Below are 17,428 nucleotides of genomic sequence, written 5' to 3'. Positions count from 1 at the left end.
TGGTATACGCGTGCACAATTACGTATAAGTTCGAAGTATTTAAAATATTTATACAGTGAAAACATTTCATTTTTTTTTTTTTATTATGTCAGAGTGATTTTTAAGTTTTTTGGTTTTACTTTAACGACATCTCGTACATTTTTAATTTCACGCAATTAGAATTTAAAAGCATAATATTTTCGGAAACTTTTGATGTATTCCATATCGATTATAGAATAAATATTTATTCATTAATTCATAACTACGCGTAAAGTCTTTAATCGAATGGAGAAAGATAGTGAAGGGTATGCTCCGCAAGAGTTGAGGTCTGCTATTAGTACACACTTTAAACGCTATATTTTTAACACGAAAATCTACTTAAGAGAATAAATGTAAGCACTAGCCAGTTAAATGGATCATTCAGTACAGACACTCCAAGCCGGTTAAAAAAGTCGGCCAGACCGCGACGCATATATTCATGTCCTTACGCCGTGTCATACTTATTATAACGTATATTACGTGTAGGCACCTTCTACACCTATACTAGTATATACCTGTATAATAGATCTACGCCCGAAACGATCTAAGTCCCGACGCGGATAGACGTTTCGCGACCGCTAAGTCCTCGGGAATAACGCGCTGTTCAGGAAACGACCCGATCTGCGACGACGACAACGACGACGACAACAACAGTACACCCATAAAATAATATTATATCGACAACACAACAGCATAATAATAATATGATATTATAATAACTCGATTACATTGTTTTTTTTTCACCCCGAAGCGGATCGACATTTTTTCTGCGGTAGGTAGGAGCTACAATCATTTTATAATTACACGCCCGTGTACGTATTATATAGTCATTGTCTCCGCGTGAAATATATATATATATAAATATATTGTTATCATCGGAATACGCGTATATTATGTTATGTGTGTGTGTGTGTGTATGACGTCACGACGACCGCGACGACAACAAATTCGTCTCCGGAGGTTATCATCCGCGACGGCAATGCGAACGTTGTGTTGTCTTTAGCGGCGTGCGTACTATATTATAATATACACGATACACCATGATCCACGATATCTACCCGCCTTACTCGTCTCACTACTACTTACCCACCCATACCTACCTTCTCAGACTTTGTACCTGCGTCGATAACGGTAAATTCGTACGAGTTTTTGAGTCGGATAGGTGCGCGCTCGAGCCCTCAGGGTGATGTACGTATGATAATAAGTCAGCGGTCGTGTGTATTATAAGACATTATATAGAGCTGAAAAGCCTCGGAAAAATGCAATTTTTTCAATTCCTTCAATTTGTAAGTACAGCAAAATAGCTACCTGTAAACAACGCGACTGTCGAACAATACTCGTGTACCTAATGTAATATTATTATTATATCGTCACGATGGTGTACTTACTATAGGTGTGCAGCTACGTTATTAACTATTATATTTGCATAGTGCATACAATATGATAATTATTAATAAATAATAATATATATAGGTATATACGCGTTCTATTTTTTTCACTCTTAGCGCATGTATACAATATAAGTATTTAAATATAATACCGTAGTACGTTAATAGTATAATGCAGATTATGTAGGTTGATCAAATAGAGACAGAATATTTCTGGGTTTGTAAGAAAACAAAATATCAATGAAAACAATAATTTCACTAACAATAAAAACCCAAATGATATTTTGCTTATTGCGTGTAGTAAAAAGTTAATAGGAGACACACATAATATACTGTATTATATAGTATAATATAGTGGTGACATCAAATCACTTTCAATTTGGATCACTTTGACAAATGCGCATCTGCGTGTATACCCTCCTATAACCCTCTTTTGAAGTGTACAATTGTAGTTTACATTTCGGAAATAATAAAACTTAAATGCACACATACATATTATATATATATATTGAGGTTACACTGTACACAAACGCATTTAACTATCTGCAGGTGAACACCCGTAGTTAAAAGCAGTGAGGCGAACGCCATATAGTACGGCGAACCTGGAATACTATTTTTAGTGCGTTCGTCGTCCTAACAAGCCAAAATATTCGGTGCCGGCGACGTTTCTAATTTTGTTCCATAATTCTTATACGTGCGACAACTGCCGGGACTCTTTTCACAGAATTCCTCTCCAGCGGTGGTGGCGTCGCACAGCTCTCTTTCTCTCTCTCCTTCTCAATCACTCTTGTACGACGTTATTACAATCTAAGCAAATATATATTTATAAACTCACCTATGCTCGCGAGTATATCTAATTTATAATTTAAATACATTATCATTACACCTCTCGCGACTAAGAATCATTTACTACTCGTTTCGCGTAATAATAATAATAATGATATCGTCATGAATAATTACCTACGCTCGTGTTTATATACCTAAATGTATAGTATTATCATATTATCATATTATATCGGTGTGTGCAGTGTGTGGGCAATGGGCATAATATTGATATGTGTACGAGTAGCATTAATATGAAAATAATAATAATTTAATATAACTGGTATTCCGCCGTCTCAGAGTTAAATAAAATGATTAAGTATACACACACACACACACACAACTTACACTGTCCGATTTGCTGTCGAGCGTGTGTCGTGCACAACGAGGGCTAAACCATCTGTGCGCCCGACGCATACTTGGCTTCGGTCAGGAATTCGTCCCGTTTCCGCTCGTTTTCAATCGGCCGAAGTGTATTTTCGTTATTAAATTATAATAAATGTGTAAAATAATATTATAAAAAAATATTGTGCATAACCTGTTTTATACAACGTATTAAATGACCCATTTAATATTATTTTTTTGCAGTTTATTTTTCGATATTTTTAATTAAGGTTATGACTTATGAGACATATTGCAATTGATTGGTGCAATGGATAGAAAAAAAAATCCATGTCCATATTTTTAGATATTTTTATAATAATTGAAAAATTCTCTCGACGCAAGCATGAATTATTTCGTGAATCTTCCTACGATTAATTACAATATTATACACATATGAACATGAAATAATTATGTAACTGTGTAGTAATTTAATGCATGAGTTATACTGAAAATCGAACCGATGAAATCAAAATTCAATTTTATTTTGTCGAAGGATGATGTTAATTTATTACATTAATAATTTTTTTTAATAGTGAAATAGTAAATTTAAAATTGATTTAAACCACGAACTTTTTTTTAAACTTTTAATTAGTTTAGTATAATTATTTTAAAAATACTGGGACTGTAACATTACTAATTTAGTATTATACTACGTAGAGTATTCGATTGTTCAAACTTAGTTGCACGTGTTTACAATATCTATATTAAAGCGGTGAACTAACATTAATATTTATACAACATAACATCATCATTAGATTATGAGATAGATAAGCTTCAACGAATATTGGCAATGCGATTAGACTATTTTTCATTGGTGATTAGAATCGTTGATAAAATCTGTGATTTTATTCATTCATAAAGTGAATTAAACAATTTTTTGCATGAGGTAGGAAGCTAGTATTGGTCCAAACAAATAATTACATGATTAGACTTAGACGCTGTTGCAACCACATCTAATTTTTACATCAAAAATTAAATTGGAAATATAAATACTAGTGTACTACTTTTTAAATTAAGGTTTTTACGTAGTAGAAATGACCGATTAATAATGAAACTAAAGTAAAATATATAATTTGACATTTTTGATTGTTTGAAAATTTACTTACTATCTTTTGCAATTAAGTCTAACTCATATTTTCTTAAATCTTACTCCATATGAGATTCATTTAATATTTAAATTTAGATACGTATTAATAAGTCATACACAACATAATACACTCAAGTAAACAACAATCAAACTGCAGTACTCAGTCGAATAAATATCCCTTATGCATGTTCTCGTCAACAGTTTAACAGCTATGTAATATATATCCTATAAATCATATGCCATGTATGGTCTTTGTTAGTCCGTGGTAAAATAAAATAATAATTGAACAATAATGTATATTTTGATTTGTGTGTGTCGTTTCAATTGAAACAAATAAGATCACGGGGAGTGGTGGTGATCAGAAATTGAAAATATCCGTTTAGAAAAATCGTCGACAGCAGGGCTTAACGAATTAAATTAAATTGAAATACAATTGGTTCATTGTCGCTGCAGTTGCAAGCCAGACAATTATTAAATTTCATGAGTGTAAAGTTTTAATAGTATTTGTACAAAATTAAGTATAATAAGAAACGAGAAAGAGTGTGAGTGAGAGAGAGTCTAGAGGGTGAGAGAAATAAAGACGATGACCCGTACAACATAAAATTATGAACACTGTGTTTAAAACGGTCTTTGACAGTTTCGTCGTCATAATACCGTCGAATTACGTTTTCGGAATGTTATTAATGTAAAATTTCCGGTAATGGCCAATAACGTTATGGTATTACGACGAGGATGAGAAAAATGAACATAATATTATAAAAGTGTAAAATATGTTCGAAACTTCGAACACTACTTCGGTGGACGTGGACGGCTATCCTACTAAATATTATTAGGTATATTGCACGTCATGCCAGTGGTATTGCCTTTAACTATCATAGTATACGTATAACTGATGAGCACAAGATAGTTATAAGTATATGTTATCCCGTGACATCATTATGTAATAGAAACTAGTCTGGAATTTTAATAGTGACGGCTCTCGGATGAGCTATATTTATTGCCAGTCGGGGATTATTCTAGGAATAACCGCGTGCTTATAATAATATTTTATCATGCATAGGGACGAAGATGAAATTTGTATCATACTCGTACATAAAATAAGACGCGACGTAAATGGCATACCTCATAGCCGCGTGATGTCAAAAACAAATCTTATTTATGACTATGAGGAATGGTTCGCGGAGATCCACGAAGTGAGAAAGAGCTGCGATTAGCCAAATATTATTGTTATTACTATTTTTTCGGCTCATACACTGTCTTATGATACACGAGGGTGCGACCGTCTAGTCATTTTTAGAGGAAAATTCTAATTCGAAAGTATAATCTATTTGGTTCTTTTTCTTTTTATTATTAGAAACAAAAAACATTCAAAATCCAAAAATAATTCAAGTTAAGATTATTTTCAATAAAGAATGATATATTCATATTGCATATTTATTATTATTTATGATAAATATTTTAAATGTAGTAGTATAATCATAAGTTCAAATGATCACGTAACAGTAATATCAAATAAATTATAAATGTCAAGATATTGCATCTCAAAATTAATGCCTACGAGATCAAAATAATGAAATGAGTCAAAAGAGCTAAAAACTGGGAATAGTTGATTAATTCCTCATTCATTCATTCATTCATTCAAAAAATTAAATTCATATGTAGAGAAAAAAAATAGTTAACATAAATTTAATATTTAAAATTATCTGGGAATTGAAAATCAAATCAAAACTAGCCATATTTTGAATTGTTTAAAAATTACAATCTTGAAAATTAATTGATCTATTGCTTGTACATATAGAGTTTAACTAAGTTACAAGTTAAAATTATATTAAATTATTAAATAATAGACTGTTCAATATATAATATACGGTATATAACTAAATTAAAAATGAAAACATCAACATTTAATGTATTTTTTATTGGTTATATAACTAATAACACTAATAACTTTTATTGCAATCTGTCACATGAATAAACTTTTCAAAATGTAAAAAGTCAACACCACAACAATGGTTGAACAATTATTATAATAATTTTGATTACTACATACAGTCGTTGTAGCAGATTAAACGAATATTAAAGATAACAATAATAAAATTCAAGTGTATACATATTAATAACGACCAACGAGAACGTGCAATAAACATAGGATTGTTCAGGGCTTACCGTGCAAACTTTATACATATAATAGTGAGCTGATTCAAAAATCTATTGTATGTTTTTAAAATGAAGAACTTTTAAGGGAATTTTTTATTATAGCTGATTTTTTATTATACGTTGAACTTGACGCTAAAGCGTAGATGTCTGTAAATCTGATAATCTTGCGATGTGTTAAAATAGAGATTTTGGGGACAAAAAGTCTTTTTGAGAATCTATCTTTCATTAATTTAACAATTTAAGAATTTATTAATAAAGTAATTAAATCGACCGTTTAAATAGGTAAAAGTCTTACATTCCTTAAACGTTCCACATTCTCTAAGTTTTTACGAGAAAAATTCGATAATATTCAGTATATTGTATTATCATAATATACGTATTACACATTGCAATAATTATCATATTTTCATATTACCGTTGTCAGAATGATTTTATATTTTTGTCGACACGGAAAATTCGCCAGGGTGTTAGTGTAAACTCGCGCAAATACAACACGTACTAAACACTGTAATCGTACACGCTGCCGCCAAACGTTGTGGTATTATGCGTCTTCCCGAGAATTATTAACGTAAGAATGCACTATTGTCACAAAAAATTTTTGTAAAAAAAAAGTATAACAATAAACATAATGCGATTAAAATATTGTCAACTCAGTTTTCATTGAATTCGCCGATGGCTCTCAATGAATGCATTTAGATTGTGTCGTGGATTTTTTCCCAACAATACTTATTTTTTTTAAACTATTTATCGTTCGTTTTTTATATTGTGTTTTATTATATTGTTATTATATTTTTTTAAATGAATTATACGGTTATTTAAGTCGATAATAATTCAGGGGGTGTTATGTAAAACGATGAAATAGAATTAAAACTAAACAAATCAATGGCGAGAAAAAAAATATTAGTATGCCGTTGCTGTGATAATCAAAAATTATGTCTACACATATATTATATTTATATTATGTAAACGTAGTTTGTTTAAAGCTTCGGATTATAATGCTAATAGTAATAATAATAATGATTATGATTACTATTATTATTAACGACCTCAAAAAATGTGCATATGGAATTTGACTGTTGTCAAGACCATTTATATAAGAACACACGTCGGATTGTTTATAGATACTATGGAATTTAATATTCCAGCATCAAATATACCATAAAATGAACATCCGATTTTATAGATTATTAAATTATATTATCTCACACAAATTCTTTTGTATAATGTTCCATACCAGATGATAATAATACATTTTGATAGTGGACCATCAAGGCCAATGGTGGTTATTTTGAAGACTTATATTGTAATATTAAGTGCATATAAATGTATAATAATATGATAATGTTATATACACTTATACTCACTCGAATATCATTGAATTCCTTATCATTTAGTCAACAGCTCTGTTACAACATCAAAACTATCTACACATATGCATATGATAATTATTTATTTACCACAGTAATGTTATATACTTATATATATATATTATAATATTATTACATGACTAGAATTATAAAATATGTACGAGATTGAAGTTAGCCGTTGGCAGGTACATAATATACCATAGTAACATAACGGTTGGATAACGTCATATAATGTATTCTTCGTCAAATTGTTCCGGTTGTTTAATCTGTTTACCTGCACGTAAATACATGTCATTATTTTTTACAAAATACAATTCTATTTATAGGTTTCAACTATTATGTTTCGATTTCGGTAAACAATTGTTCGCCGTGTAGTATTTAAATTCTTCAAAAATTATGAAGACGACTTCAAGTATATTAAACGTTGTCCGTAGTTACTCTATGGAACATCACGCGTATAATTTATGTAAGATAATATGAGTATTTATTATGAAAATATATTTTAACCACAGTATATCATGTTCTAATATAATAATATAGTATATTATGCAGTATATAATTATGTTACAATGTTTATAGTTTTACAAATTATACCGGGTTTTGTGTGACTTTAAGATTTTATCTTGTTCAGAAAATATTTTCGTTTCTATTAGAACTAATCTATTCAAATATATGTCATTGTTTGTGTTCAGGTCATATCAATATAATATTTTAATGATTCTCCGACAAATTATTGTAATACTATTAAATTGCAATCTTTGATATCATGTTATCGTGATAAATCCGTAAATTGAATATTCTGTCAAAATTAATACACACATAATGAGGAAGAATAATAATGGTTTTATCGAAAAAAATGTCTTAACAATTGTTAATTGTTATTAATCTGTTGTCACTTAACATTATAACGATAGTGTTTAGGTGATGTGTAAAAAAAGGGTCAGTTACCGTCGTTATGGTATAATAGTGATGAGATCGTAGAATTGACTGCACTTCAGTCTTAGGACTAACCCTTAATTCTTATTTAAATGACTAGATATATTCAAAAATCACTACAGAGGTTTTATATAGTACCTATTATATAAAAAAAAAAAAAACAAAAAAATTAGCTATAAACAGAGGATAAACCGTAGATTAGGTATGTACGACTATATGCTACTGCAGACAGTTCATCCCAATTTTGGTACGATATTTTCGTTAATGAAACTATAATTTTTATCAAAAACATATTTATGTATTACTACTTTTTATTCATAATAATTTATTAATTTAATTTTAGTTGGTCACGGAAATTTATGATAATGTTTAATCCAAATATATAGACATTAGACAATATTCATCAACATTTTTGTATTGTATAATATAATTCGCCCAAACAACGTTCGAACGGGACTGCTGTTATAGCAGTACTACCCTCGACCCACCCCATATTATGTGTCTTGTGAAATTCTTTGTATTATCTCCGCTATTTATCAATCACTGCAATAACAAAACGCTCTCACCACGTGCTATCTATATTTATGTCGTACATTAGTTAATCGATTGCGGTTTGTTTTCCTGTTTCACAGGAAATGGATAGAAGAATTCCTGCAGAGAGATGGCCTGGGCACGTTGTTGAGCAGCTTGGGTGCGGCGAGCGGAAAATCTCTTGTGGATACAATGGACCAGTTACAGTGCGTCGAATGTCTGCGTGCCGTCGTCAGGTCCCGGACTGGATTGAAATACATTTCCACTCATCTAGAATACTCGTCGTACTTGGCTTCAGGTTCGTCTTCACTTTTAATTTATTATATGTAATTGTCATTTATGCTTTCTAAGTAAAATAAATTATCTACATTTTATGATCTGTTTGAATAGTTTAATGAAATGAGAAATAATTCAACTTCTAAAATATGTTATAAGCTTCGTAATACGAATAAAAATGCAGTTTTAATTTTTGGATTATTTTTGGAAATTCATAATTATTAAATTTCATATTATTCTTCAATTGATTTTTATACCTCAAAAATATTAAATTATTATTTTCTAGTTTAAAAAAATTGAAATATCCAATTTATTAAGTTATTGTGATATCAATTTTAAAAATCAAATTACTGATTCCTACTTTTCCTGTATTGTTATCATTTATCAAGTTATATGCTTGTGTTTTGAATATCGGTTATTGTGAAGATGTGTAGAAGTGTAAACACCGTGTACCTATACATAATGTAATATCAATGTGTAACATAATCGCTAATCTAATACGCTAGTTATTTTTTTACGTAGTTAACAAATGTTTTACATTATGTAAAGACTCAGTTCCATACTTTTTTTACTTTAACCTCCTATAATTTACAGAAGACTCTGCTAAGTATGTTTTTATAATTTATAACTGTCGTAAACGCTACCATACCTACGAAAACTTTGATCTTAGTTCTTTTTTATACTCGATTTAAAACTCTCTGGTTCCTAAATTTTTTCAGTCTATTTCTGTTACTCTCTATAAGTGAGCCTGTTGCAATAATATAATTACTTATATTTCACCATAATTTCAGTTCTACCTATTTCATTTCATTTTACAAATTTGACTCAGCGTTTAAATCATTAACATGGAAGATATAATGCTAAAATATAATGACGTAATAATATATCGTAATAGGTACATTATAATTGTAGATAATAATTAATAATAAATTTTAATTTATTGTTCATACAATTTAATGTGACAATTATAATTTTTGATGAGAATCTTATTTCCACGTAATATTGACGCGTGCATAGGCGAACCTTGACTCGTATACAATATATATTTTGTTTACTTTAATTAATAATATTATTTTATTATTGTGTAGATGACGTAGTTAATCTAAATGCGTTTAAATATTACCATATTTCAGTACACTATGCAGATTACATGGATGCATGTATTTATAACGAGTAGTTTTGTTGCATAAAATTTGTTTTCAATAAATTATTCAAATTAGTTTCAATTTACACGATAATATTACACTACATATTTATGTATTATAATATACGTGTATACGCGTATTGGTCGTCAATCGTATTGATCAAATTAAAAACGATGTTCAAAAAATTATGATATTACTATGTTTTAATTTTTAGCAGTACTTGTATGCAATAATACAACCGTAAAGCTCCAAGTATACGAACTGTTGTGCGCGCTATGCGTGTTCTCCGTGGATGGAATGATTTTCGTGAAGTCTGTCTTGTCGCACATCAAGGTAAGCTTTGACGAACACTATAATTAAAAAAATATTATAACTATGATAGGCTATATAGTTTTTGAAACGGTTTAACGACACGTATATGTGTATGGTTTTATTTTTTATAGTTGAAACAAGAGTTGCGACATGATTACGAAATCGTAGTGATGGAACTACAACTGGCAGACACATTCGCTTATCAAACAACTCTTATGGCTTTCGTCAACTGTCTAATACTCGTTGAACAAAATCCGAGGAAAAGAACGTGCATCAGAAACGAACTGATTGGTGTGTTTGATATAATGATTAATGAATAGCCAGGGGTAATATTATTACTTACTAACGGCACAGTGTAGTGAAGAATACTTTTGAAATGCATTACGCGTGCAATATATTTTACTGTAAACACTAATATACTATAAAATAAGTTTTAAAAAGACGTAGAAAACTAATATCCAAATTTAAATACTATAATATATTAAAATATTGTAGTATAATATATAACATATAATAATTTTTACGGATGAGTTTTTGATCGATGGACAGTAGATAAATAAAATCAATCAAAAATCATGATTTAATTTACTAAATACATCTGCTTATTTAAAACATATTATACTTGAAATTCAAAATTATTTAATTAATCCTAAGCTATATTTTTCTCGAATAATTTATTCGGTACTCGAATACTTCATAACACTGAATTAAGGTACCTATTGTGTTCGGTGTCTCGTTTCTGGTCGTATACATAATATTATCATATACCAATATTGTTCTAACATGTGTTTTATAGCTCTTGGACTACGGACGGCCATCAAAAACATGGAGGGTTATGAAGATGATGCATTACAAATACAAATCACCGTGTTCGAAGAGCATCAGTTGGCCGACGAAAATCAAATACCTCAAAAATCGCATCAACAGCTATTTAACGAGTTACGGTCTAAGGTAATTTTATAGTTATTTTTAGTTACATATAGGATTAATAATAATAATAATAATAATAATAATAATCAATAAAAATATATATATATCAATTTAAAATGATAAATATAATCTTTATAATATTTAATTACTAGTTATGATATTTCTTTTTGTCTATACTATTGTTTATTTTTTTATTCATTCAATAGATATCAAACACGTTATACGACTCGTATTTACAAAACATTTTGCTGCATATGTCAGAAATGGATTACAGCGAAACAAAAATGTAAATATTCATAAACGTACATTAATAATAGTTAAATGATTTGTATCAATAGAACATTAATAATAGAAAAATATTACTTTAGAATTTAAGTTTGTTGATATTTATAAGAACCTATCATTGATATTTTTTTGACATAATTGATAAATAAAATAGTTTTAAACACAATAAAATATTAATAGAATAATTTTTTTTCAGAAATGATATTTGGAATTTGATCAACGAAATCATTTGTAATGATCCACAAGCAATATTGGATATATATCGAAAAACATCAAAAACGCATTCTACGGGGTCTCAAACTGACGAGAAAAGACTTATTAAAGGTTTATCTCTGAATACCCGACGTTGTAGCTTAAATATACCAAAAGATAAACGAACCACTATTAAACTTAAAAGACCGTCACTACCCGCGCTTCCAGTCGTCAACAAATTAGACGAACACACTAATTTTAACGGGCGCCATACTAAAAACCCTATTAAATGTTCTATATTTACTCAGACAGAACGTGCGTGTTATTGTGACGGTATTGGACTTGCTGAAGTTGACTCTAATTCCGAGCTGAATAATAACAGTCCAAATTTATTGGACGTGAACTATATAAAAAATGATGCTTGTAAATCTCTGGAATTATCATGTGGAAGCAGTACAGTAGTACCACCTCCGCCATTTCTGTCGAACATTTCAGGAATTCCGCCTCCTCCGCCACTTCCAATTTCAGCTGGAATTCCATCACCCCTACCCCCACCCCCAACACCGCCACCACCATCATCATCATCATCACAAAAAATTCCACCACCGCCACCACTTCCATCAACAGGAATATTACAACCACCACCACCACCACCACCACTTCCATCAACAGGAATATCACAACCACCACCTCCACCACCGCCACCTTTACCTGTTATGGCACCACCACCACCTCCTCCCTTTACTGGATTGAAGTCCCCAGAACTAATTTTAATACCAGAAAAAGCACCTCAATTATCTACAACATTGATATCATCAATGGAGTTTTTGGGACTTGGTAAAACTATTACGAATATTACTGATGGTCATCGGACAGTACCTACAAGAAGAACGAGTAACAATATTAAATACTACTCGTTACCAAAAACAAAAATGAAGACTTTGAATTGGACCAAGGTCAATAACCAATATTTAGGTAATGTTGAAATAACTGTATTAAATGAGCAATCTTTGGATATTTAATCAGTCGTCTAAATCGTAATATTTTATTTTATAATGCATTTTCAGACAAGTCGGTTTGGTCGTCGGCGGATCCTCCTAACTTAAATATAAACTTCAAGAAAATTGACGAATTATTTTGTCAAAAACCCAGAGCAAAATCTTCACCTGCTGTATTGTCACCAAATGGTGTTTCTAAAGTGAACGTTGTGAATATATTGGACAATAATCGGAGCTTAGCAATTAACATAATGTTGAAACAGTTCAAATCCGGTTCGCATGAAATTTTAGAAGCGCTTCAAAGTGGACAGTCGATTCCTCTTGAGAAACTAAAAGGCCTTCAACGAGTTTTGCCAACAGACGAAGAGGTAAATATGCGGTAATCCGGCGGATTCGTGTGATATAGTAACACGTAGCTTTTTACTGTTTTTAATTCTTAGATAAAATTGATAAAAAAGAAAGATGTTGACTTGTCTACTGTTGGATCTGCGGAGCAGTTTTGTCTACAACTCAATAGCATATCCAACTATCAATTGAGAATAAAACTCATGATTGAAGTACGTTAAAGTTTTGAGATTCCACGAATCATCGTGTAAAATAAACATATTATTTAATATTTAGAAAAATTTATATTTTATTTTATTTTTCAGAAAGAAGAATTACCTGCTATAGTGTCGGAAATACAAAGTCAACTAGAAAGTGTCAAAAAAATGTGCGATGACCTAATAAATAATCAGCCGTTTAAGCAATTTCTGTCGCTAGTGCTGTTTATCGGAAATTACCTAAATGCTGTAAGCAGTTTAAAGTTTTGGAATTTAAGAAAAAATATATAAACGACGATTTGAAAAAAAAAAAAAACTTACAATAAATATAAATCAATTTAATTTGAAATCATATCATAATAATATTACAAGCTTGTGTTAATAAAAAAAAAATAATAATTTTTATATCTTATTGTATTAAAAACTTATATTTATTCATAAATTCTAATGCTAAGTATTTGTAATAAATAAGAAATAAAAGAAAAAATTAAAAATATTTTTACCTTTAGTTATATTCAATATAAATGTATTTACTTTATTTTTAAATCTAGTTTAACGATGTTGTTTATATAGTATTTATTGGCATTTTGTTCTATCTATGGCAACTTCTAGGTGGTATACTTTTTTTAATATTTTATACAAAAAGCAATTTAACTAATTTTAACTCAACGAAAGTTTTAATTATAATACCAACAAACTAATACAACAATACTATCATGATTTTTTTTTTCGTTTATTTATAAATACATTCAAAAAGGAGATTTTACTTTGTAATAAATAATTTATTTTCTAATAAATTACAAATTATTTTAAATATTAATCCTTATATTAACATAAACTATTTAATGGTTTTAAAAGAGTAGTCAAGTAGTATATAATTCATAATTATCGATTTAACTATCAAAAACATAAATAATTAACTTATAAAATATGTATTACCGAGGTTTTTTTATGTATTTGTTGCTCTTATAATATATAATTATTATTAAAGAAATATTAACTTATTTGTCATTATTTACTTGTATTTAGATTAACTTAAATTTATATTAAAACATATAGTTTGATAATTTTAGATATTTAATTTATTTTAAATTAATTTCGTCCATTCATGTATTCAGAGTTTATTAACATTTTATCAGATAATTAATCAAACGCAGATGTATTCCAATGGAAGTTTTATAATTAATAATTTATATAGTTTTCAAAAATAAATTTTCAAATAATTTTCAGACACAATTACTTATATAAATAAAAAAATATCTGAAATATTTTTCTTAATAATAAAATTATATGTTTAATAAATGAAAACGTTATTATTCAAATAATAATGCCTTAATATACCAATAGTAAAGTGCTATCGAGTTTTCGTTGTTTTTCACACCTTATATTTTTTCAGGGAAGCTATGCCGGAAATGCGAGTGGATTCACTTTGGACACGTTGCCTAAATTGCTTGATACCAGAGCCAACAAACCTAGAGTGACTTTTCTTCATTTCGTAGTCGAAGTGGCGCAGACGAACAAAATTGATGACATACTGAGTTTCACTAAGTACACCGAGGCACTTAGGAATCTATCCAGGTAATAATTATAACAACACAATAATTTCATTATTAATGCTTACATTTATTTTGATTTTAAATGTATAAAAAATACATGATAATAGTGAACTATGCAAAATTGATGTGCGATAGATAAACCGGGTTTAAATAATTTAGTTTATTTATTTGTTTTTATTTTGAATCTTATATTATAGGATATCTTTTTTGTCATTGGAAGACGAAATAAACATCAAAACGAAACAGATCAGAAGTTTGCATCTACAATTGTCAAAACAAACGAAAAAACAGATATGTGATCAATTCTCAGGCAAGTGCTAAAATAATAAATGATTATGTAAGTTAGAAATATAAGTTGTCCAATTAAAATTTTATATATCTAAGATTAAGTTAGTTTAGATTCATCCAATATTTCATTATTTCTATTATAATTGAATGCACTACTATAATTATTTATATTTTACCACTAAAGTTATTTAATATTGTTATATATTTATTTTAAATAGCACTAAGTTTAATTGACTAAGTTAGTGAAACTTTATTATAATAAACAAAGAAAGTATTAGAGACGTCTGATTGATTGGGTAGCGGATTTTGCGTTTCAATTTGAAATTATATACATAATTGCACAGTTAATGTTATAGTTCGCAGATGTACAACTTGGGTTAAAAAAATTTAGAATTTTTAAATATATTTTTGAACTTACATGTGATTAAAAAAAAAAAAAAATTACAATCGATTAATCACCAACATTCAGAAAACTAAAAACTATATTATACACACTATCATAATCAAGTCCGGATTAGAAGTGACAGAGTGTGCATGACTCTTGGGCTAAAACTCACAAGACTCCGGGGGTCTTAGTATTTGCAATAGTATATTTTTATAGCAGAATGAAATATATTATCCATAATACCAGAAGTAAACATATTTTGATATTTTATTATTATTTAATAAAAATAAATATGTGACCTCTATTGGCTATTGCAATTGTAACATAATAATATAATTGACTACAATTGGAAAAACATATTTATCTAACTAATTTAAATAGTAGATAATAAAAATAAATAATTTTTATTCTTTTAGAGGATTTAATTGAATATTTTTGAACCTAGCCCTCTAAATTTCTTAATTCAGGTTTGACATTATTACCTATAATAATTGTAACACAAATTAATATTCTTTTTTTTAGTCTCTTTTTCGATTAAATATCATCTGCTGTTCATCACGTTAAATTATAAACTTATACAACATAATTAATAATTATAATTACTCAAAACTCAATATTGAATGGTAATTAAATAATTTATAATGATCAATAAAAACAAAAGAATTATTTTTAATTTAAACAAGTAATATTGTATACAATTATTACATGTAAGTATCACCGAGAGTTTACGCATTTTTAGTGCTGGTCAAGTGTAGATTTACGATTCCTCATTTTAATTTAGAACTGCCTATATTAATAAGGACTATTCATTAGCGCAAGCCCTACACAAACGAAAATAACTATAATAACTATAAATGGCAAATAAAGGAATTACTTTCACTTAGGGACAATTTAGGAATAATAATTTTTTTAAATAATAGGAAATGTAATTATAAACTCATGGAAAGAGATAGGTAATCGTTCATAATAATATTATTTACTGAGTACTGTCATCAAATTTTATTTTTATTAAAATAGTTAAATGTCATGAACGTATTTTCTTTAATATAATTATGTATTTTAATAAAATAAGTGTATTTAAACTGTTTAGATTTTATGAAACAAGCTATCATTGATATCGAAACTCTAAACAAGGAGTACAAAAGTGCAACGGAGGTAATTCAAAGAGTAGCTGTTTATTTCGGTGAGGACGTTAACAAATTTAAAATTGAAGAATGCTTTGCTTTATTGGGAAATTTTTTTGAGCGCATTGACGTTGTTGCTAAGGTAAGGTCATCTTTGTTATGTAATTGATATCGCCCAAAAAAAATTATTGTTGCATTATTCAATAAAATAATTATAATCTACCGACTTGACAAAAAATATTACATTTTTTTGTTTGTTTGTTCATAACAGGAAAACATAAATCGCAAAATTCAAGAAAAAAAAAATAAAACACTCGCTGCGGAATTGGAAAAGGAAAAGGACATCCCAAACGTTAAGAAGCGCGCACGAGGGTCTATGATACCCAAAGATGAAGAAGTATGCATAGTGGATTTGGTGTTGCGAGACATTAGGAGAGGATCTTTTAATTTAAGAAGTGTGAAACCTGAAAGCGAAAAGCACATCTAATATAGCATTCCAAATATTTGAATGCTTTATAGTGAAGCACGTGCATATTTCACTCCATTTATGTTATAATATATCATAAATAATTCCAGGAAGTTGATTTTGTACAACTATCACAAATACTAAAATACTGAATCATAAGACTTTCCATCAAAAACTATTCAAAAGTGTCAATTTTAGTAAATATTATCATAAAAAACATTATAGTCGTAATTTTGGTC

At 28.8% G+C, this 17,428-nt stretch overlaps 1 protein-coding gene across 6 annotated transcripts in view; it reads left to right on the top strand.

Moving 5' to 3' along the window:
• Positions 1 to 17,428, top strand: part of LOC112603816 (inverted formin-2-like) — a 54,007-nt gene extending 36,579 nt beyond the window's left edge. For 3 of the 6 annotated variants that reach the window (XM_025352581.1, XM_025352582.1, XM_025352580.1), the window contains exons 3-15: positions 8,792 to 8,988; positions 10,326 to 10,444; positions 10,555 to 10,714; positions 11,220 to 11,374; positions 11,560 to 11,639; positions 11,835 to 12,805; positions 12,898 to 13,196; positions 13,269 to 13,385; positions 13,479 to 13,619; positions 14,767 to 14,948; positions 15,124 to 15,236; positions 16,690 to 16,865; positions 16,995 to 17,210. In XM_025352581.1, coding sequence (XP_025208366.1) covers positions 8,792 to 8,988; positions 10,326 to 10,444; positions 10,555 to 10,714; positions 11,220 to 11,374; positions 11,560 to 11,639; positions 11,835 to 12,805; positions 12,898 to 13,196; positions 13,269 to 13,385; positions 13,479 to 13,619; positions 14,767 to 14,948; positions 15,124 to 15,236; positions 16,690 to 16,865; positions 16,995 to 17,210 — 2,926 coding nt within the window. Of the gene's footprint in view, positions 1 to 8,791; positions 8,989 to 10,325; positions 10,445 to 10,554; positions 10,715 to 11,219; positions 11,375 to 11,559; positions 11,640 to 11,834; positions 12,806 to 12,897; positions 13,197 to 13,268; positions 13,386 to 13,478; positions 13,620 to 14,766; positions 14,949 to 15,123; positions 15,237 to 16,689; positions 16,866 to 16,994 lie in introns of all 6 variants that reach the window. The other 3 variants (XM_025352583.1, XM_025352585.1, XM_025352584.1) reach the window with 2 other exon arrangements.

The sequence above is a fragment of the Melanaphis sacchari genome, unplaced genomic scaffold (genome assembly GCF_002803265.2).
Source record: "Melanaphis sacchari strain LSU unplaced genomic scaffold, SCAv2.0 Contig111_pilon_pilon, whole genome shotgun sequence".
NCBI classification, from domain to species: Eukaryota; Metazoa; Arthropoda; class Insecta; order Hemiptera; family Aphididae; genus Melanaphis; species Melanaphis sacchari.
Note: the sequence above shows the minus strand (reverse complement) of the source record. Positions and strands in the feature narration are given on the sequence as shown.